The sequence below is a fragment of the Ciconia boyciana genome, chromosome 21 (assembly GCF_034638445.1).
Source record: "Ciconia boyciana chromosome 21, ASM3463844v1, whole genome shotgun sequence".
Taxonomy (NCBI): Eukaryota; Metazoa; Chordata; class Aves; order Ciconiiformes; family Ciconiidae; genus Ciconia; species Ciconia boyciana.
In genome coordinates, this window is record NC_132954.1 from 6,937,421 (window position 1) to 6,961,310 (window position 23,890).

At 41.2% G+C, this 23,890-nt stretch overlaps 1 protein-coding gene across 1 annotated transcript; it reads right to left on the reverse strand.

Annotated features, from left to right (window-relative positions):
* Positions 1 to 11,878: 11,878 nt before the first annotated feature.
* On the reverse strand, positions 11,879 to 22,923 carry PSMB2 (proteasome 20S subunit beta 2). Its single transcript, XM_072885326.1, has 6 exons — positions 22,741 to 22,923; positions 20,372 to 20,494; positions 19,713 to 19,783; positions 14,580 to 14,742; positions 13,021 to 13,070; positions 11,879 to 12,109 (listed from the first exon to the last, which is right to left on the reverse strand). Exons 1-6 carry the CDS (start codon positions 22,829 to 22,831, stop codon positions 12,002 to 12,004), a joined length of 606 nt encoding a protein of 201 aa, XP_072741427.1. The 5' UTR covers positions 22,832 to 22,923; the 3' UTR covers positions 11,879 to 12,001.
* Positions 22,924 to 23,890: the final 967 nt, after the last annotated feature.

Sequence of the window (23,890 nt, forward strand, 5' to 3'; positions counted from 1 at the left end):
AAGGATCCTTCTGCCTCTGTGGTTGCATCTTGAAACATTATATAGTTTTAAGAAACAATATCCTCCAGTTTCATGGCTGACATTTCACTGATATGTGCCGTCACAAATAGAGAGTTCAGAGAATGACAGGAGCTGGCGTTAATGCCCTGATCTCGCAAGCCATCGCAGCCGAGCTGGCCGGCGCCTCTGGTGATGCTGGAGATGAGTAGTGAAGTGATGTGTTTGCAGATGTTTCAGAACTACTCAGGATAGTCAAATCTAAACCTGTCTGTGAAGAGCTGCAGAAGGACCTCATGGTATCAAGACAATGAGTGATAAATTAACAGATAAAATAACCCTACTAATCTATATGCAATGAAGCTCTCTAAATTAGCTGCTGTGTTTGTGGCATTATTAAGGATAGGACTCTGAAAACGGCCACCTTGTACTCACAGGAGGCTGGAAATACAAACAAAATGTTAAAACTGTTAAAAAAGGATTGACAAACCAGAAAACAGATTATACTGCATGATGTACATGTGCTTGCATGGTATTCCTCTCTCTTGAATGCCACTTGCAGATCTGGCCAGCCCAGCTGGTAAAGCCACAGAGAAAAGCAGCCAGGGGGATCTCAGGTGGGAACAGACTTCTGTGCAAGGAAAGACCGAGGGATTAGAGCTGCACCACTTGTAGACGACGTGAGCAGTATATGACACAGGCATGGAAAACAACGGTATAAAGGAATACAAACAGGGACTGATGACACTAAAACTAGAGGCAGGACGCCAAATGAAACAGTCAGGAAGCAGGTTTAAATAAATTAACAGAAGACAAGTAAGAAGCCGCGGCATTTCATGGAAGCAGACGTGCAAATGGCTTTTGACACAATGGAAGAGAGATGATTTTAGAAAGCACGTTTGCAGTCTTCCCTACACATCCATTGCTCGTCACAGCTAAAGACGAGGCAGATGGACATGGGGCTGAGTCATTACAGCACTTGTTATACTGGACCTTTCTCAGAGTTGTACCCATCAGTTTTGTCTGGAGGTTGCAGAATAGGCTGACGATAACAGAGAAAAAAACCCAAGCTGTTCCAAAAGGGACCACAGGAGGTTAGAAATACAAACCCTTCTCCCTTTCAGAAAAGTGTGAAAGGAAACATTTTATGTACTAATATAATTTGTGGGGATGGCTCACAGTCAGAAACTTGCATCTAAATACTCCCTTCAAAAGCTCAGGGATGCATTTAAATTGGGAATTGGATTGGAAATGTCCCCTGGTATGAAGTTTGTGAAAGCAAAGACCTAAATGACAGGCTCTGCAGGTCTGGTTTTGCTCTGGACCTTCCCAAAGGCAGACCTTCCCAGTGAACAAGGAGGAGCCAGGGAGCAGAATGGAAATGCTAGAGACACATCAGAGGCTTGTTTACACTTCAAAGCTATTTTGGATAACACAGGGCGTGAGCCAAAAGCACAAAAACTACTCCTATTTAAAATTATTCCAAAATAGGAGTGCCCTGTTCTGCATCAGCATAATCCATGTTTAAAATGGATTATGATAAAGGAGAGTAAGGTGCTTTTGTGCTACAATACAGGTTTCCCTACATGGAGTTATTTAGGATAACTATCCTGAAATAATTCAATTTGTAGACATCCTCTGATGCATGGTATCAGAGAAGAGCAAACTACACTCCGACACATGATGAAAGTCTATGTGTGCACACTATAATATACAGGCGTGAAATATAATTTCATAATGTAATCATATTATGAAAACCTGACTTGGTTAGGGTGCTCTTTGAATATCAAGGAATTCTTAGACATAGCAGCGATGAGCAATACAGACAAAGAATCAGGATATGCCTACAGTAATTACATGCCACGTCCATCGGGTGGAAAAAATACCTCCCTCCTCATTTTCCTCTTTGGGTAACTGCAAGGCTTTTGCATGTTTTATGAGGAACAGTCTGGTGCCTGAAAGGCCAGGATACCACCAATTACCTTTTAATTGGGAGGAAGTTTGACGATTTGGATTCACTTGTTGATCCTGCCACAGATGGTCAAGACTGACGATGGACATGTCATGTAGGATCAACTTTCTAAAATCATTGAGACTTCCACTTTGCAAAATTTTGGACACCTTCATTTCTGCAGGATACCCGAGAAGAGCACAGCTTTCAGAGGTTGCACCAGGCTAATTATTGTTTGTAATGAGTTAGTATTGGAGTTCCCCTCCTGGTTCAGTCAAACAAGGCCATCCCCCGATGTGTTCTTTGCCTTTCCATCCTAAGAGGAAAAAAAGGCATTTTACAGAATTCATGGCTCAACCCTGATATAAATTCCCACACTGATTACAAATATTATCGTGGGAAAATACGTGGGATTGTGTCAAAGTGTAAAAATAGATTCAGGCTCATGGTTTCTACGCTTGTTATGGAACACTCTGGAATTTCAATCCTAAAGGGGAATTGAAAAAAATCTTTTTTGAATTAATTTTGAATGAATGACAAGTCCAGGGAAACCACATGACAATCCTTGACAAGTGAAAAAGAAGAAGAACATTAACAAAACCTCTTCATTCCCTAACAGTCAGCTATCCCAAGGGTAAACTGAGGTTAACATTGAACTGTGACTCTATACTGTATCATAATGTAAACAAGCAGAGGTTGTGTTGGCATTCTGCATGGCTTTGGATAGACTAAATAATTACCTTTAAGCAGGTTACCTTAAAAGCAACAGGGTAATAATAGCTCTCTGTACTAAAACAACGCAATAAACAGGCTTTGCTGACCTGTAGTTAATGCATTCTTCCATATATGAGAGAGTCCATTAAATTCCAAACTTTACATACAGAATCCAAGGAGCCACACCATCAGTGAGCAAAGGAAGTTTTTCCTGCTGGTGCAACTGAATCAAAACACCAAACCCAAAAACACTTTCAAATCAGGCAGTAAAACGAGTGTTATTTGCAAGGGTGACAAAATGCTTGCTTCAGAGATTATTGATTTAGCAGCCTAGACAGATAGCACAGTGCCATGTGCAGCATACGACTAGAGCCTTCATTATCCTAACAGACTTTAGGAGAAACAGTCTAAACCCAGTCATTACACAGAACCTGAACATGCTGAGCCAGAAGGTATCATTTTGGTCTTCCTGCCTGACCTCCTTTATATTGCAAAGAATTCCCACTGCGGCCACCTGAGCATCACTGCATTTTCAACAGGATACCATAAATAGCAATAATAATTCCAGACATTGAATATACACCCAAGCTTTGACCCCATAATCGCAGTGCTGAAGCATCCCAGTAACCTCTCTGAGGCAGGCAGACAGCAAAAACTATGCCAGTGTTATTCTGGATGGCTTCTTTGTGTGCTTTTATCCTGACACTTTCAGATGCTTCTTATTTGATTCTTTTCAGCAGAGAAGAGGCTAAAATTATACCCTGAAATTCAGAAGTAATTCCCATAAGGATAGCTTCATTTTAGTAGCAAAGGTTATAGCCAAAGATAATTTGTTAAATGGAGACAACTCAGCTTTTTTCAGGGTGTGAAATGAGTTCAGAGAAAGATCAAGCTATTGCTCCAAGTCAAGAAGTTCTCCAGCATGTCAAGATGTGTCTGGATGCTACAGTCTTCTCACCTGATGATTGGTCTGTCCGTGCAGAAGTGCCTTGGGTTCCCCTTGAGTTCTTCCACTGTACAGAGCCTTAAACTGGCTAAAGAATCCCCAAGAGGCAGCATTTTCTTGGTGCGACAATGACCTGCACTCAAAAAATGGTAATCAGTCCAGCATCCTCCTCTGTCTACACCTAAAATTTCATATGTAGTTCTGTTTGTTATCTCACAGAACACATAAGTTTCATCTAATTCTGCAATGGCATCTTGGATTTATTTATCCTCAAGTGCATGCTATAAGAAGTAAATCACATTCTTTCCATTGGACACTCAAGGTCTTCCATAGTCAAGCTTCTACTCTGTTACAGACCTGATCAAAGTGGATCCATGGAGTTTTTTTACTGGATGAGCTTCACAACATTAGTGGCTGAACTACTGCATGCTTTTATTCTGGAGGTCATGAGAGTTTCATCGCACCTTGGAGACTGTACTCTGACAGCTACGTGGAATTGTAAACAGAGGACTTATCTGTATTTCCTGCACAGATTGTATCGTCCAGGCACATTTCTTTTCCAACAGGTTTACTTCTCAGCATGCAGCAAATATTTTCAAAAGAGCAGCATTTCCTATGAAACCATTTCGTCCAATCCAATCAGCATATCTATTTGTTTCAAGAGGGTTACCTTTACATTCCAGCAGTACCTTGTGCCATCAGTCATCAAATTCTCGTCCTGTTAGGTGCTATGCAAAGAGATCTTACCCCAAAATGTCTATTTCAATGGACAAGATTACAAAGGAAATAGTTACCTGCATCTTACAGAAAAGAGATGTGACATACAGAGTTAAAGCGATTTGCAGAGGGAGACATAGGGAGTTTGGGAAAAAGCTGGGATCCAAACCCAGATAATTCAAGTCTAGCACCATAACTACAAAAGCCCAAAATTAGTTTCAACAGTCTGTTTCAGACAAAGATATAGTCTATAAGTTTATTATTTTATTTCCAATGATAGAGTTATCTCCTCTAAGAATCCCTGTTCTACTTTGCCTGTTGGTTCACTGCAAAAACAAAGGCAGAAAAGCATTCAAACTAGGAAGGCAATACATCAGAGGTTTGTGCTGCAGGTGCTACAGGCACTGCTGAGGAGGAGACTAGTGGAAAGGCCAGTTTGCTCAGTTCGGACAATGAAAACAGCCTTTCTACACCCTCTGTGTAATGTGCTGCTGTTTTGACTCTTAAATGGACCCTGGCACCACAGGGAATTGCTTCAGCCCAGGCCTCCCACTCCTGACCCACTTTCATTTCATTTCCTCTCCCCCAGCCTTGTCATATGTCAGGAGCATATTATACCTTTTAGAGTTTCCTGCTCATTTGGTCATCATAGGGAGCCTCAGAAGAACACAGTTATTACCATGCTAAATCAAACTAGTTTTTTAGCACAGATCACTCTGACTCTGCCCCTTTCAGAATCTCTTTGCGAGGAAGACAGGGTTTGGCACAGTTCTCTGGAGCCAAAATGGGAGCAAGGGCATCTGCAGCCCTGTGTCAGACAGGGAGCCCATCACCGCCTTGGCAGGGCACGGCCATGCGTGCATCAGGCAAAGAGGCAGGTTTCAGGCAAACTGAGAAGCGTTCAGCTGTCCCCAGGAAAATGAGCAAGGCAAAAGAGGTAGGAAACCTGTCCACCCTATGGAGCATCTTTCATAATATTTGGAAGAAAGAGGGACAGTTTAGAGAATCTACACTATAGGTCTTATCTGGTAAAGTCTGAAGACTTTGATGAAAAGGTAAACAAATAAAGGAACATCCCTGTTTTAAAGTATTCTTAAGAAAAGTTGTCAGTGCCTTTGAATCTGCTGAGCTAAGGAGTAATTCAGCTGAGTGCTGTGAGGAAATATAGCTCTGTTCAGTTCAGGGCAGAAATTTTTTCTCTGAATGCCACGTGTTAATAAGCTTTTTCACAGCTTTTGAACATAAAGAACTTCTTGTTTTAGTTCTCCGCAAATTTTGGAGCCAACATGGAAGCCAAAACCAAAAACGTATGGCTTTACAGCTCCTAAAAACATCAGCAGAGGTTAACCTCAAATCTTTAACCAGCTTATATAAACATCTGAGATGAAGGCAAGCTGACCTCTGGCAGTGTTCACACAACCAGCCTTCCTGATGTTTCATCAAAGCATGGGCAATAAACACTAAAGTAAATACTAATACACAAACCTAGGAATATCAGATGTACCAGACCAAAGCCCCAAGTGTGATGATTTGGACAGGTTCCTCATGTGCTTCCAGTGAATACGGTAATACAACTGAAATTAGAACCCAGTTTTAATTGTTTTCTTCTTGAAGGTGCCCACTCAGAGCTACATGATTTTAGGGATGATTATAAAAAAAGAAGAGAAACAGGTTTGAACCTTATCACTTTAAATGAGACAAAATAAGAAATAAGTAAACCCTGGAGATCCTTTTCTATCCTGTACTTGGCCTTGCCCAGTAACAGAAGCTTCAAAGATTCAAGAAACTGCTGTTAAAAAAAAAAAAAAAGAAAACCACAAAATGATCTGACAGCTTAGGAAATGTCTTCCCAATTCCCAGATGTCAGAGTCTGGTTATGTACTTTAAAGTTTCTGATTCCCATATACTCCAACTGTGGACATTTTAATTACACAGACAAGTGCGTTTTCTGCTAAACCCAGGACCATAATGATATTTTTCAGCCATGGCCTCAACACACTCCATGTTTGTTGGGTAAGAGCAGATGAATGTGTTATAATATTCCACATTCCAAAACAGCCATTTCAGACTTTTCCTGATTTTTTTTTTTCTTAAGCAAATTCCGCTGTGGCATCACAGAAAGTTGTTTGAAAATAGTATCACATGGTGCCGTAGCTTTTCCTCCCCAGCGTACTATTGCTAATAAAATACCGTGAGCATCCTCGCCTCAAGCACATAGCAGTAAATATCAGGAGCACTTTTGCAAGGGAGAATGGCATTATCTTAAAATTGAAGATGTACTTTAACTTTACATCCCTGCTTGTTAGTGCTCAGACTAACTAGTAGAGGATGGATTCCAGCTACTCTACTACTACTCTCTACTCTACTACTACTAGTACTTTTGGCAAGTCACTAGCTATCTTAACCTTCACTTGAGAAAACATGGATAAGTATCTGTTTCATGGGACGGCTGTCCAACACTTGTGAAAAATAAAATGTGCATCTTCCAAGGGAAGAAACAACCTTGTACATCCTCTCTGCCACTGCTGGACAAGGCATTAATCCGTTCTCCATAACGCTGAGTTTCTGTGGCTGTCGGATGATCTGCACAGAGATGAAGAGGCCAAACGAGTTCGTACGGAGGCAGCGGTGTACATGCAAGATCACTGCCCTCTGCTGAATGGGAGAGGCTTGCGAGATGCACAGGTTTTCTCCACAAACCAAAGAGCTCCCGTAGCAGGGTAGTGGCATCTGTTGCATTTCAAGTGCAACATTTAGTAAGAGGAGATCAAGCATCGCTTAAGCCCACAGGCATTTTGGTGGTGCTATAGTAGGATACTGTCAATAATCCTAAAAATACTGACACAGAATATGACAGAGCCTGCTTTGTCTTCTGTAAATTAACTAAAGGAGATGCACTATTTTCATGTTTGTGCATAAACACTAGAAATATTTGACATCAAGGAAGAATCTACTAAGCAAAAGGTACCTTACCCAAATCAAAATACACTTAGCCAAGTCTTCATTTCAGACAATTAGATTATTAGGTGGGCCCCACCTTGTATGGTTGCCTTAGAGTTAATTTATAGAGCCAAACTTATACTACGTTCGCTGGTATTCAGATCTATCCACATTTTAGTTTCACCTCTCTATAGATTTGATCAGCAGAATTCAATTTTTCACAAATCTGGCTAACCTTTAATGCTTTACTATATTACATGGGGAAAAAGAACATACTGGCAATTCTGAAACAGATCCTTTCAAACATCCTTTTCCCTCTCACCATTCCTCAACAGTAAAGGGTTTTCTCTATTCCTTACACAGCTGTCTTGAGTTAGACTACACGAATAAGCTTATTGGATAACTACCTAATTGCACATTAGCACAGAAACAAAACACTTAAACTGTCACTTCACATTTTCAAGACAACTAACTTATCTTTAACATAGTCCTCAGCAAGTCAGGACTACACAGATGTTCAAACCAACGTAGTCAAGAACATGGAAAAAAGAAGTTGCATGCTTTAATTCCACCATTTCCATTTTGCTTTTTAAAAATCTGTTAAAACAACTTATGTCTGTTTAGTTTGATCAGTGCTCACATGAAAATTTCCTGCACTTAATTACTGTTGATGGCAGACTGATAACAACATGTGGAAACTCTATATAAGGTTAAACCTTTAAAGAAAAAGAATTAAAGTGCCTTGAAGGATAAACTTTTTATGAGTAGGATAATGTATTTTTCCTTGCAGACACAATATGTACAGTGCTTCACAGGTAGCAAAGTTAGAGGGTTTTCCTTCCTTAGATGCCAAGCTATTTTATACAAAAGGAATATTCTGTCCCTGCTTCAGATTGGAAAATGGAATCAACCAAATCCCAAGCACTATGAACATAATCCATAATGCCAGCCCTGGCATCAGCTAATACTTCTTGTAGGAACCTAGTGTCAAAACTAGAGACAAGAGCAAATGAAAACACATCCTTGGGAGAGTTTAGCCTGATCTCTCCCCTCTACTCCTAGATCTTTACTTGGAAAAGTCACAGCTCCACTTGTCACAAACAAAGTTTCTGCCACTGACCGTTTCATACTTCACCATGAACACAAGTCAAAGACTGCCGAGAATACCGTACAGGATTGCTCCAAACATGCTTTATTTCTGTATCTTTGATTATTCTATTGCTGTGTAGTCTCTACACTGGCTCACCACTTTCTCCAAGCACACCTGCTGAGGGCCCTCTGGTTTACACAGCAAAAGCAGTCCCTGCCCAAGGCATTTCACCTACCCATGGCTGAAGCGTCTCTTGGCTTGTTCAACTGAACGGGGTCACAGATTTCTTGGACTGGAAAAGTCTTGGGGAAACATAAGTGAATCAACCTGGGGCGCTCTCCCCCACCAGTGGTGCCACATAAAGGCTGACCACAGCAAAAGGGGGAGGTAGTTCTTACCTTTCGGCCATTTCAGATTTTAATTGCATGTCTGTGCTCGGCTGTCACTTGCCATCCCATGCAGGGAGAAGCTTCACCACTCAAGACAACTTCTAGCCATCTAGTTACTTTTAGGACTGCAGAACTGTCCTGATGACATTGCAAACTTGTGCTAAGAACAATTATGCCAGCCAGCTGTCCGAGTACTGATGACCTCCTCTGTGCCAACATTTCTAGTGTGCATGAAGTTCTACAACAAAATGCAGATTTTCTTCCATTGAAAGGTATAATTAACACCAAGAAAAAGACCTGTAAGCACTGCACCTACACTCACATACTTCTTTCCGCAAAGCACTCCCAAGGTAATGTGGCCTAAGGCTCAAAGGCTCTGTTCCCCTGTAAACCGATCTGAGAGCAAACTCCAAGCTCTTGAAGAGATGAGCTGGTGCAATGATCTGTTACATGCACAGTGCTCAGGAAGAGACCATCTTTAAACAGGAAACCTAAACCAAGAAAAAGTGCCTTGTTAACTCTTTAGGCCCTGAGGCTTTGGCAGTAAAACATATGGTCAGAATTACCAGCCAAAGCAAAGCAGAACAGCTCACCGTGGCTACAATGCCCTAGGAATACGCTACCTTGCTTTACAACATTAATTTTTATAATTTGAAGGACCAAAAACTTACTAGTAGAAAGCAGTACTTTCTTGCAGTGCTCAATTCTTTCCAAGATTTCTTATGAAATAGAGGCCTGTCATGATAAATACAGATGCTTTTCAAATGGAAAGGTGAATTCTTTCCAAAAGGTATTCCTGGATTCCAGGCAAAATACAGTTTCCAAAAGCTTTAGGGCTAAACTTGAAGAAGGTAAGAAGTTTTATTCTCCTTAAGTAATGCAAATGGTAAACTTAAAACATTGATTTTTCAAACAGATTCCACATATTACTGTTAAAAATGAAAGCAGAATGTTTCTGAATTTAAAGATCAGCACTGTAGACCTTTAAAACAATCCAAAGTTACACAGCAAAAGTATTACTCCTTTCCTTAAAAAGCGTAAATTCTTGGAAAGTCCTCAAAAGAATCTACTTCATTAGAGGCTAGAGTCCAATCTCATTGTGGGCCAACTCTTTTGTTCTACTGCTTTGCAATAAAGGTCTGTATTTATTCATTCCTAGAGGTTGCTGCTCTGTTGGCTTCTGATGCAACCCCTCGTATCTCTCGCTCAATGAGGGATTCAGATCCTGGTCCCTGCCCTCAGGCAAAACATATGTTCCACTCCAACCTGAATCCAACAAGGGCGTTTGCAAGGGAATAATTGTTTTATGTTTATTAATCACCTGCATGCAAATAGGTGCCAATAAAAACTCCAGGCAGATTCTCTGCCAGACTCACATGATCTAATAGCACCATATCCCAGTTTTGGTGTCTGAAATAATGAATACCTCCAATACGGAGGCATTACTACTTTGATATGCAGTGACAAAAATATCACATCAGCTCAGCCACTCTGCAATGGTGACTTTGAAAAGAGACAAGAAACCTGCAAAAACATTCAACATCAGTGGTAAAATAAATTAGAGAAGCTGCATATTAAGCTAAACAAATGCATTAATGCAACATGAAGGGGTGAGATTTCAATCACGGAACTAGAATGCTCAGACTCTACTCATGTTAAATGTGACCTGCCAAGAGAAAATAAGCAGGCTGTGGACTTCCTTCCTTAAAAGTTTGAAAAAGTTTTTAAAGACAAAGTAAATTTCAGCAAAATGTTTCAGAGAGTTATATGCCATTGGCCTTAAACAAAAGCCATGGCGGCAAATACTACAACAAAGCCAGCTGATAATTAAACTCATTCTGGAAAGAATTAAACTACAAAGCCTGATGGGACTTCAGTTAAGAATTAGATTTAAGTAAGGGCAGTCTTAAGAGGCAGGATGAGTTACGGCAGTGGAGCTGCAAATTTTTTCTGTGACATTGAGTGTCAGTCTCTAATCCAGTTCTTACCTGTTCAATAAGATGGGAGTACTTGGTCTTTAAGACTGTTAGTATCTTCCCCCAAAAGATGCCATTCTCAAACGCACTACTGAGGCAAGACCAAAAAAGCTTTGACAAATAAAGACAGTTAGGTCTGTCACTTACCTTTCCCAACTGAGAACTTAGGTGTTACGCCATGCCACACAACTAGTACAATCTGCACACAATCTTGTACACATCCGTCCTTCTACTTCCAAGATTCTTTTTCCAAGCTTATGGAAACATAAAATAAGCACCCAAACAGAGCATTTTAAATGGTTAACTCATTCAGTGCAAATTCAAGTAGGGAAGCACTCTCAATGAAATTTTTTCTCAGAAGAATCACTTCTGGGCAGACTACAAGTATCAGCCACATGATAATTATCTGAGGCTGTTCTGTGAATGGAGTTTTTATGTGGAAGCATCATCTTGAGCCTAGACAGATCAGTGATTATTCTCATGGAAACAAAGCTCTAGCTAGCCGAGAGTAATTCAAAGATTTATGAAAAGTGCTGCAGTTTTATTTCTCACTGAACTGCTTTCATGTACTTCTAAATGTACAGACACATCAGTTAAGAAAAATGACGCAATTGATACATCGGTTTGTATTTAAAGTACTTAATGTAGTTATGAGCCTACTGTGCCAGCAGGAGAATATTCTTTCCCAGTAACAGAACCATGGCCAGGTGAGTTGAAAATGACATTAGCATTTTAGAATCCATTCTACTTGAAAATCTGTTCATTCACCTTTCACTTGGATTAGAGTGAAACAAAGTATAACAAAAACAAATTAAGTCTTTGAAAAACTGATTATTATTGTTTTATAAAGCAAACAGTGGTAACATCTTCAGAAAAATCAAGTAGATGATGTATGTTTAGCATGAAACACTTGCTCGGTGTTTGTTGAGCTTTAATTATGAGAGTGGATGACAGCATATTGTCATCTGGAAAATATAGTACCAGTTTTCCCACACATAAGAAAACTTACAGGGAGGGGGAAGTAAAAATCTCAGAAGAGGAAAGAAATATAAGTAACCTGAACGTGCACCCATTAACAGTAAATCAAGTTTCACCTTCACTGTGGAACAGTTTACTTAAATACTCTCAGGAAGGATCAGTGGAATAAAAAGATAAAACTGGCTATATAAACGTCAATCTTTATTTGATCTCCCAGTGCAGTACATGACTTGTCTGCTTCAAATGAATAGAAAAAAACAAAAGTGAACAAAAAAGAAGACTGCTGAAGAAAGATCTCAGGGGTTAGGACATCGCTTTTGGAAGGGGTATATTGTCCACTTCATGGATGCCATCTTTGTCAATGAACCGGGCATTGAAAGAAGCCAGATTTAAGATGAAGCGTTTCTGAAGCTGTTCAACAAAAGACAAAAAGACAAAAGAGATGAGATTCATTCAAAGCTTAAATAAAAGCGGAGAGCATAATTTAAGGGATATGCTGTTGCGCATCAACATTTCCATCCTGGTTCTAGTGACCTGAAATATTAAGAACTAGAGTGTTTTTTTCACTGCTCAGGAATCAATTAGTGTGAGTTTCTTCTCTGTTGTAAGACTATCCTTGTTAGACAAGCCTAGCCTAGAGATGCAAAAATCACAAGCCTGCGAACAAGGAAGACATTTAAGCAGGAAGACTAGAGCGGGCTACAACTTAGGGCACAAAGTGTATGTATCAAAAAGATACTTCAAACAGAACCTCTTTAGAGTACTTCTTCCTGAGGTTTCCCCAGATGTTTCTTCCCAGTTACAATCAATTCAATCTCTTAAAGACAAGGATGAATACAATAAAAGCCTTGGAGTTGGAAAGGTTATGTTTACACTAAAATTGACCATGAACTTTAGGTCAAATCTTTACCTTAGTTAGATATCACTTCACAAGCTGGAAGAGAAGTACACTTAGAAGTATATACTAGTTAAGTGTAATACAAGTAACAGAAGGATGCTTGCATTATGTTCAGAAGAAACACAAAAGGAAAGAGTCAAAGACTGTATCAATATTATGCTAAGCATGGAAGAAGCAGAAGTGAAGAAAAGCAATTAAGCTTCAAGTTTACGTTCTGGAGGACATGAACCATCCTAAGACAATGCAAGTGCCCACAAATCCTTTTCCTCAGTAGCTATTCCACATCTGGTCAATGTGCTTTTGTTACCCCCCTCCTGGCAAAGACAGCAAAAAATGCCACAATAGGAACACGAAAATATCAACAAATGAACACAAACAAACATTCCTTTCTCAAGATCATAAGGGCCTAAGTCTGGCAACTCACCTCCTGTAGACATTTTTTTAGGAGCTCCACAGCTTCCTCACGTGTGATACCTGAAAGAGAAAGCATCCACAGATTGATTTAATTAGAGGCCATCTTTCTCAACAGAAACTTTATTAAATTTAAACAACTTTTCAGCTGAGCACCAAAAACTCTCCTTCCCAGCTCACAGAAAACACTTTCCAGATGTACTGAGGACGCCCTGCACCGAAGCGCTCACGCTGCAACAAGCCATTGAGAATCGATTTGTTACACTGAATGGGAAGCATGACGGAATTTTGCCTCCCATGGCCAGGGACTGGGCTTCGGAGAAGTCCAGCCGTCTCTCTCTCCTCGAGTTTATTACAGTTTTAAATCAGCTCCATCTGTCCACAGCCGGCTGCAAGTCAGTGACAGTAGGCGGAGATTGGTTTTAGTGCTACGTTCCCTGCTGGGTATTAGTTTTAATAATGGGAAAGGCACGTGTGTGATGGCCCTGCTATTCTCACACATTAGGATAAAATCCAGCACTCTATAGGGATGACAAGCCATGACAACGTATTGTAGCTCACTGTTTTTCCTCTTTTCACAAGGAATGGTGAAAATGGAGCAGTATAATTTTCAAAGGACATGACTAGAAAACAGCTAAGCTCTGTGGATCTCACAAAACTTGTTTCTAGAGTTTGTTCCAGACCTGCATCCACTGTTCAGGCAGAAGCCCCATTAGAATAAAATTGTCAGTTTATAGCTACATTTCTTGCAGGAGATAGATGAAAGGATTACTAAGCGAACATCTCTGCTATGAGATTAAACTCAGCTTTGCACACAGGAGTAAAGTAGTTTTGTAGCTAAAGCCAAAGATATCAGATTAACAACATTCCAAGCTTTGTACGTTTCCTCGTCTGTGAAGTGGGGATGGGGCCATGTTTATTCCTTGGCAGTGTAAGAACTGGATTATGATTCTAAAATTAAAACTTTAGACAGGTACAGACATGTACAAGAATTATGATCAACAGCTACCACGTGCATAAAACTGTAAACCAAACCAACCAATCTTCATCACCACCACTTCAGAGTACTGAAGATAATCTTGCTAGGAGTATCTTTTCACTTGTATGCTTTTAATGTATCTCACACAAAGCCAATCCAAGATACGGAGCAATAGGATCTGGGACTGCCCTCTGACACTCTGGGAAAATGTACATGTCATAGCCAACAGACAAGCAAGTAGAAGATAAAGTTATCAAAATGTTATTTATTAAAAACAGACTACTAGCAGCTAATGGTCCAGGAAAGTCCGGTCATGTTTTAGAATAAATTGAAATTTCCTTCACTTACTGTCTGTTATGCTTCAAACAGGAAAACACTTTTAAGGAGTTGACTAGTTTCACATTACCATTTCAGCAAAAACAGAAGGCAATCTTTAAAGCTACATTTATTCTAACAAAAAGTCAAATTCAAATCTGTAGCATCACAGCAATTGTGCTGGACCATCTGACTCAGCAAATGTCAATCTCTCAGTTTAAGCCTTTAATTTATTAATTGGTAACAGGAGAATTTTCTTCTCCATAGACTCCACTTACTTGGCTTGTAATAGCGGTCAAGGATGCTGAGGGTAAGGAATGCACCATATCCATGTGCTGCAAAAGGAGCTTTAGCCAGAGCCGCAAGGTAATCCATGTAATAAAGGGCAGGACCTTCATGGTCATCGTAGCCAGCCAGGAGAAGGTTGACATGGTAAGGGGTCTACAAACAGAAATGATGTTTTCATTAAAGCAGCCACACCCAAATCTTGGACTCTCAATTCCCCATGCCACCTACAGAACAGCAACATAGTTGGTTTCACAATTCTGCCATAAAATGCTACTAGCAACTACATCGATACTGTCTGCAGGAGATTATGGATCTCAGTCTAAAAACGATTAGGTCTTTTGGTAACATGGAATGCAGAAGCAAATAAAAACATAAAAACTGATTCTTCTGAAAACTAGTGGTTTGTTTTGGGTTTTTTGTTTTGTTTTTTTTTTTAAAGCTTTCATGGCACATTCAAACTTAAGAAAACTTTAATTATGTTTTCACACCAGATTCTTTCATCTCGACAGTAAAAATCCACAAGTTTTATGTTAACATGTGGGCACAATGTGAACATTTTGCAGCTTATAAGAACTTCTTTGTCAATTTAACATGCTCTTTTCCCAGTCACACTACTGCTAACCATAGACCATTTTAGCTCAGATGAAAGCCTACATACAGTGCAGTTACATACAGTACATTGATAGTTAAGATTTTTATTGCATGTACCAAGTTTAATCTTTAATAATAGGCTAACTTGACCAACTGAATGAAGAAGATCCAAGGAATTGGTTTATTTCTATTCAAAACTGGCTACTAAGATACTGCAACATCATGTTTGCAGTAGCTTTTTTGCTTGGTTGGAAACAATTTTCTTAAACTAGAAATTTAGTCTGCTTTAGCTGCTGTCTTCTCTGATTCTTTTTTATTACTTAGCAAAAGCCCATCAAATAAGACTGAGAAATATCTACATCTTATCCAAAAAGACCATGCAACTTCATTAATGCCAACATGCCTTTTTATTGTGCTGGACTTGCAAGTTTAGCAATTCCTTAGCCGTTTCCTTCGTGTTTTAGGTTTAGTGTGTTCCACCATAATGAATAAAGCAGATGTCCCTATACATCATCTTCCAAGATGTGTACTTTATCAGACCATGAAACATGCGTGCACTGTATTATTTTTAAATGTAGGCTCAGAAGAAAATTTTGGAATCTTATGTATTTTTTTTAAAAACTGCTTTTATATACTTCCAGTATTTTCACATTTATGTAATGTATCTTATTAATCATACTAACAGGATATCTCTTAAAATGCTGAAAAGTCTAGATCAACAAAGCAACAAAATGAGAAAAAAATTATGATGCAACTAACAATAGATTAGAACAAGCAAGCACAATTTCACCCTAAAACCAAAACACTAACTTTATCACAGGAAAAAGTTAATTTTGATAATAAACACAGTGAATTTGCACTCAAAAAAATATTACAAGATACTATATTTTGAGTTTCACCAGATAGTAAGAAAGAATAAAGCAGGCTACAGTTATATATCAAACACTGTAAATTGTGTGATTTAATCTTCAAAGCATTCAAGAATATTTGGAACCAAGTTACCATGCAGCTGTATTTGTTTAATTAGTCTGTATTTCATCATTTATTTATTCTGAAACATCACACAAGTTGATATTTAAGAGCCATGACACAAGATCACTCGAATTATTGTGTGACTTTGAATTACCAACATTGGCATATGCGAGATACTCAACCATAAATAAATGGTGTTATACAGACTTATATCTGTAAGCTGTTTTTCAGTTGTATATTCTCCTGCTAGTGGTCCATGAGACAACTTCTTAAAACTCAAATGTAAATAAAGCATCCCCCATGCCTTCCTATTATTCAAGAAAGGTAGGATTTAAACATTAGAAAAATATACATAATGTATCTACTACTACCGTGATTACAAATGAAATTTGCAGACAGGACCTCTTAGTGCTGTCTTAGCGGGACTAACGTCTCTATGCTGGGACTGGTATTCCTTGTACATCACAATCCTTTTGTCCATCCCAAAGGCACCCTTGGCTTTTGTAACCAAGTCCATGCCAACAGTTCTAAACTCTGTAGAAGATTGGTGTGATTAAAGGGCTACCAAATGAGTGGATGACTAACGCTCCAGGATAGATTAAATTTTTATTTTTTTCCAAACTCAACCTTCCTATTAGAGGCAATATTTCTCATCCCAAGTAGCTTTGCACGTTATGCTGTTTGATTTAAAATAACTACAGCAATTAAGAGATGTGTGAAATCCTTCAGAATTCACAGCTGAAGAGAACAGTTGTGATAAATACACTAAAACAACAAGATCAGCAGCGGGAAGCTGGGCGGTGACGAGCAGCGGTGTGACATCTGGCGGAAGCCGAAGTCACAGCACGGGGGAAAGGTGGGCGTGAGGAAGCATCCTGCCAAGCGTGGACAAGGAGAGAGGAACCAACAGTCTTCCTCTGGACTCGGGCCAGACCCTCTCACCTAATTAAACATAGCATCACAACAAGAAACTGAACTTCATCGGGTTTGGAGGGGCAGGGGGGGATTTTTCCTGTTCCCCACCAACATGCAACCTCAGAAGTATGTTAAATGTACTACGTTAAATGATTCAGCAGGTGAATCAAGTGCAATGCTGGAGTAGGTAACAGTGGAAGAGGAACTACAGCACCACTCACCTATGCGAAAGCCAGTTGGCTCCAAAGTAGTTCCTACGTTTGCCTCAGTTGCAACATATAAACAGCAATCAACAAAGATTATTTTCCGATCCTACTCTGGAGCATAAACCCCATGTTTTAAAAAGAGAAGTGTCATGAAAAACCACGTTGACTATTCAGTAAAAGAAAAGAGCACAGTAATGTAATGGCCTTAAGTTACAAGCCCAGTGTCACGACACACTTTGGTTCTGTTGCACCAAAAGAACAACTTCAAGGCACTGCCTTACAAGACAGCCATGCCCAAGATATCAGGAACCTGGACTACATGAGCCACAAGGTTCACAAACGAAACCAAACTAGATGCCATAGGGAGGAACCCAGACGGCGATGAACAATGCAGAACAAGCTCTGTTTTGGGCTGGGCCACGACAACAGTCTAATGCCTGAAAAACTACTGTTTCGGTTAGCCACCCCCCTTCATATACCTTCTAGCCTTCCCTAACAGAAACTGCTTCACACAGTGAATGGCAATACAGCAACAAACTACCTTTTCCCCCACCAAACTTTTTACTTCTAAACTATTTTCTCGCTCCTAACAGGAGGCGGTGGCATGTTTTACCTTTTCAGTTTTTATTTTTATCATCCACATAATTTAATTAGTAGCCTCCAGGCATCCTATATGCAATTTAAATAGACAGAGAGCTAGTGTTAATCCTTCTGGTATCCCACAAATTATGATGAAAATTAACAAAATTCGCAGGAAAAACATTCTGATGGCAAGGTTTGCATCGTCAAGTTCTAAATCCCACAAACAAATCATTAAGTGCTATGTTTAAAGAAAAAGAGTTCTCCCTACAGTATAGACATCACTGTAGTGTGACAGTAGTGTCAGAGTGCGCCACTTGCTGCAGGGCATTGCCATCTGCAACAGCACAACATTTCGTCTCCGGTAAATAAACACATCTGCCTTTGCCAGTGTCCTCCCCACTGTGCTGCCCATCTGGAGCAGGTGAGCTGGAAGACAAGCGTGGGCTCAGGAAGGAGGGGAGACACAGGGAGGATCAGGCCTCAAGGGACATGGCACAGAAGACAACAGTGCCACATCGATGCCACATCCTGCTGGCCAAGTTTACCAAAAAGCCTGTTAAATTACTCCTGTTAGAGGTACTTTAAATCGTATGTAAGAAATAGCTGCCTCTGCTTAAGTGGGCAGGACATTCGGTGTCAGCCTCACCTACACCATCTGTGCAGGTCAGACGCCCCTGAGACGAGCCACCAGCACCGGGCAGCCGACAGCCATCTGGGCTAGGCACCAAGCAGCATTACTCGTTCACATCAACCTCAAAAACTGCACAGAGTTCCACAAAACACACACAGACCTTCCAAATCACATCCGAACAAAAGCTAAAGCAAGCAGCATCACTGCCAACCATCATCTACCAGCCATGCTTAATCCATGGAGTTGGCTGAAGTCATTTAAACCAGAAGAGTAGCGTTTCACGTATAAGACTGAGGCAGGACTCTGCACTGAGTTTTTCTGCTGTCTCACTCTGACTTTAGTAACTTGAAAACTTGCTACCTTCAGCTGTCGTCCATGCCAGAAATGAGAAGAACGATCTCAGGTTGTTTCTGTGGATGAGCTCTTGAAGAAAGGGCTGGGCCTCACTCCGCACATGTATAATTCTCAGCCATACAGCTCTGATGTTAACACTGGCCTTTATTTGCTAGTGTAAAACATAATTTCAGGCCTGGGCAGTATACTGTTAGAACAGCAACATAATTTATCCCATGCCCTATCCCTGACAGAGTTGTTCAACTTCATTCTCAACATCCTATTTCTTCTTGTTTTCTTTCATATAGCAGGCTGAGAAGAATGTTAATGAAATGCTTCCTAACCTTGGATCTTTAAAAGTCCGTTTGCCCCTTCATGACATCTTTTCATACTTTCAAAAAATTACCATGAGAAAAATCAGTAATTGCAGTTTAGTAACTTGAAAACACAGCTCCAACTTGGATTTGGTATTTACTGAAAGCCTCATGTTGCTGTTTACAAACAGGACTCGTTTTGCTAAGTACATCAAACAGCTTTGCTCCATTAAATCATTTTCCAAGAAGATTAAACAGATTCAGTGCATTTGCATGAAAACTGACAACCTTATCTCGATGTTAAAGAGGCTTATTTCACTTAGCTGTCTGCAGTGTTTGTGACAAAATGTTTATCGGGCCCAAGGCTGGAATTTTAAGACTATAGTTGTATCGGTTATTGATAAGTGATGTGATAATATTTTTAAATAAGCAAATCAAGTTATATTTTAATAAAACATCCTTTCAGCAAAGTGAATTCACCGCTAAAGACAGAAGCCGCCACCTTTTTCAGACTCCATTACTTGAAAATTGAAATTTTCCCCTGTAAGCCTTTGCCAAAATCTTTCAGCTATTACTCACTCGACTTCGCAGATAGTCAGCTAGGTTTCGTCGTGTAAAGTTTGCAGCTGCAGTAGGAGACAATTCATAACCTGGAGAAGAAATGGGTGTATTTGATAACAGTACAAATCCATATTCATGTTTCACTTCCTGAATTTTCATTCCTATTCTGAAATAACAAGATATTCTTTAATGACAAAATGTTATGCCATATGTCTAATTCTAGTTTATTCTGAAAGCTACAAGCATAAAAAAGACCCCCAAAATCCAGGTAGCTCCTATCTGTACAGACCATTAAAATACATAGCTTCAAAAAATTAAAATACTATGGGCATATAGCCTGATTTTTTCAGTCCAGTGTATCAGGAAAACTGGTAACAGTTGTCATGCAACGAACATATTAAGAGAAATATTTTACTAACAAACCTATTCTTGTGTCATTTATATTGCAAATAGGTTAGCTGGGCTTTGGATAAACCGCTTGGTTTATACTGTATAGTCCAACCTCCATTTCTTCATCCTGCCTTCACTACCACCTTTCCTTGACACTAAAAATGCAGAAATCCTTAAAGCTGGAGAAGCTTTGAGAACAGCACTTTCCACCAACAGTCAACTGTAAACCATACCTACCATTAACTCTGCTCCCAGCCCTCAGTGAGTCACTGTTCTCCTTCACTCACCATTTCTCATTTTGTAGAGCTGAACATTTTTCTGGATGTATTCTGCAAACTGTACAGTGTCTCCAGCCTCCCCAACACACAGGAGTAAGATCTTTTCACTCATCTTAAACATTTTGTCATGGTCTAGGCAAAGAAAAATAACATTAAGAGCCACGGTCATGAGAAAGAATAAATTTCTTTGCCAATAACCTAACACATCATGATTTCTTTCAGAAGCAAGGAAGTAAGAGACTCTGATAACTACATTATGTCCTGGAGCACTACCAAAAGTCTTCCTGAGCAAATCCGAACATTCAGCTTCTCACAGTTGGTAGCACAGTACACAAGACTGGTTAAACACATCACCAAGAGAAACAAAGCTGAAATGCACAAAGTGCTTCCTTCAGGAAGGGAGGCATTTCAGAAATACATGGTCTTTCTTACATAGAAACAAAGACTAAAACTTCACACAGAATATTGTGTTCAAACTTTAACATTATACGTGGTGCTTCCTGGGTTCCGGAATAAGAATTTTGCTCAGTGACCGTTCTACTATATCTAAGTATACTGCATCAGAAGCAAATCCTTTAGAATAAAGCTGAAATACCAACACATCGAGCAAAAGCAATTCTAGGAAATCCAGAACCAAAATCCATGTCAAATGATCCCCTCTTCAATGTCCAGGACTGTCTCAAAAATTAGCAATTTAGGTGAGTGGAACTTTTTCAGAAACAGGTTTTTGCTTGTCATTTTTTGTAAAAAAAAACATATTAAAAATTAAGTACTGATTTTAAATTATAAAGCAGCCCACTGATACACACCAAAATTAAGGAACAGTAAGCTATACTTTTACTCATAATTGCAGTTTTAAAAACTTGTCTGTGTGTATTTGAAGGAATCCCAGTTGTCATGATGACAACGCTGAAGACAATTCTGTGCTCACTCTAACACTCCAGTCTCATCTAATTGAAGCAGACTGGCACTCAGATATCCGAGACAGAAAAATTCAAGTAGCTGTTGGCATGAAAGACAGACTGCTTCTCTATACTGAAGGCAGGTCTACGGAACAACACTAAACCTCTCCCTCTGACCTTCGCTTTCAGTTTACTAAATGCTGGTGAATAATCTCACTGCGAGGTATGTATGAAGTGTCACAATCCCCTAACACCATTTCAAGAGTTACTGAAGTACTCAGCAGCTGCACACCTTGAGAGTTCAGGAAAGGCCACTCGCACTGATCAGCCCTTGCAATCTATTTACAAATTAAAGCAAGTATTAGTGAATGCCAACACTCTAAACAAATACCTGAAATCTGGGGTTTTTTCTCCCCCAAAGACAAATAAACTCTATGTCCTAAGTACATTTTCCTTAAAGTTTATCAATAAACCTACTTGGGATCAACACTAACTTACAAAACATTGTTTAAAGTTATTATATTTGTGTTTTGTCTGTGCCACCACCTTTCACAGCCATCTTTCTAACACTAATACAATTGACTTTTACAGACCTGAAGTGAAATATTTTAGGTAAAAGCACTGCTAGCTATAGCAGTCATGATTTTATGGGATGTTTATCAATACTAAAATCTACAACTTTAAAAAAAAAAAGAGGCTCTAAACCACAGTGTTTAGATTGGAAAGATCACTACACCTTGTAAACAAACTTCAGTCTAGGTTATTGCAACAGCAGACAGAAAAATTCATTTCAGAGAATTTCAAAGGCTTGATAATGCCCCAGATGTTTTATCACATAAAGAAACCAAAAGCATATTACAGTTTGGCTCATATGCTATGAATTTCATGTATGCTTTTACTACCAATATTTGCTTTTTTCCAGGAATTACATTTTACCAGTGAATTAGACACAACCAAGCATTTAATCTCACCCACTGTTACCCCCGTGCAGCTTTTTCACGCATTTGTATTGCGGTACAGAGCAAGGTTTGGGTTAACCAGTCGACGCTTGCCTGAGCCGGTAAGTTAAGGTGACAACCCATCACACTGCAGTCATATTGGCTCAGGCTTGGAAACTGTACTCTGAGCAACCGGCCTTCTGAGACCTAGGCTCACCCTGAGTGACAGAGCCCGGCCAGCAGCTCCTACAACGAATAAAACCTGAGCTGAAACATTCAGCAGCCTCTACCCCCACCCCCACCTATTTTTACAGCCTTTCCTCAGCCGCAGCCACAGACTCAAGAGCACCCTAACCACATGCAGCGAGCTCAGCACCGGTCGCTTGCTCATGACCGGAGCCCAAGGGCACCCTGACCGCCCAGGGCCGGGCCGGCTCGGCCGGGGCTCCCCGCGGGGCCTGCCCCGGGGAGGGCAGAGCTAACGGGCCCCCCGGAGCAGCGGCGGGGCTGCTCGAGCCGCGCGGGCCTCGCCTCTCACCGTGCTTCATCTGGACGATGCTGGAGGCCGCCACCGTGTCGGCGGCCACCAGGACGTAGTCGGGGCCCTGGATGCCGATGAGGTACTCCATGGCCGGCCGCGCTCCGCCGTCCCCTCAGGCCGCGCCGTGACACAGCGAAGCGCCGCCGCCTCCTCCCACCCGGTCGCGCGCAAGCGCCGGCGCGCAGCGATGACGCCACCGCCGGCGCTCGCGAGAGCCGCCCGCCCGGGGGAGGGGTCACGTGGCGCGGCGGTAGCGCGCGCTGCCCGCGGCGGCCTGAGGCGATGAGGGCGGGCGCCGTTCCCGCCGGTTTACAGCCCCCTTCGCCAGCGACAGGGCTGTCCCTGCCCAGCCTGGCGGCGGCACCGGGAAGGGGCACGGGGATGGCGTGAGGCGCCGGCTGGTCTGTCAGAGTCCCGCGGGCTCCTCCCTGTCCCCCGGGCCGCAGGCGGCGGGGATCGATCCGTCGGGAACGGAGCTCGGGGGGGCTGAGCGGCCGGTGTGCTCCCACAGCGCGCTGCCCTAGGCCGCCACACTGGGACCCTGCGGGGACAGGGGTGCTCGTACGCTCCGGGGACGATGGGGGTTTCAGGCAAACCTGGGTTTCCTGTCAGGCAGATGGTCTGGATTTTGGTTTGGGAGAAAAATCCTGTGAGTCTGGGTCTTTGGCACCATTCCCAGCCAAAACACACCGTGTTTGCTATTAAAGAGCACAATTCCAAGGCAGAGTCTCAATGCAGAAAAGAGTGATAATCGAATAGCCTGCTTCTGCCCCACACTCGGTGGAATAAAACCAGAGTGGCTTGGCGGTCTCTGCCAGAGCGAATGGCTGGCTGCTCGCTGGTGGCGTTCTGTGGAGGTCCAAGAGGAAAGAAAAACACTCCAAACCCTCCTTGTGTGTCAACTGTTCCTTGGGCACAAATTCTTTTGGAAATACATGACTGGCACTCCTGCAGCCTCTGATCTATGTAGTCAAAGGGAACTGAACTGAGAAGAGACAGTGAAATCCTTCCAGGAGCGATGGAGTGATTTATTTGCTGCCCATCTTTCTGTGTCAGGAATCGCCAGCAGTGCCAGCTGCCTGCAGAGCCGAGCCCCGAGCCGCTGTGCGGGGCTCCCTGCGGCTCCTGCCGCCGTCTGCGGTGACAG

Excerpts from the sequence above, each read along its gene's own strand:
- PSMB2 (XM_072885326.1), bottom strand. The coding sequence starts at position 22,831 with ATGGAGTACCTCATCGGCATCCAGGGCCCCGACTACGTCCTGGTGGCC. Across the intron at positions 14,743-19,712 it reads CTGACTATCTGCGAAGTCGA|ACCCCTTACCATGTCAACCT; the intron begins GTGAGTAATAGC and ends TTCTGTTTGTAG. Across the intron at positions 12,110-13,020 it reads TAAAAAAATGTCTACAGGAG|CTTCAGAAACGCTTCATCTT; the intron begins GTGAGTTGCCAG and ends TTTGTTGAACAG.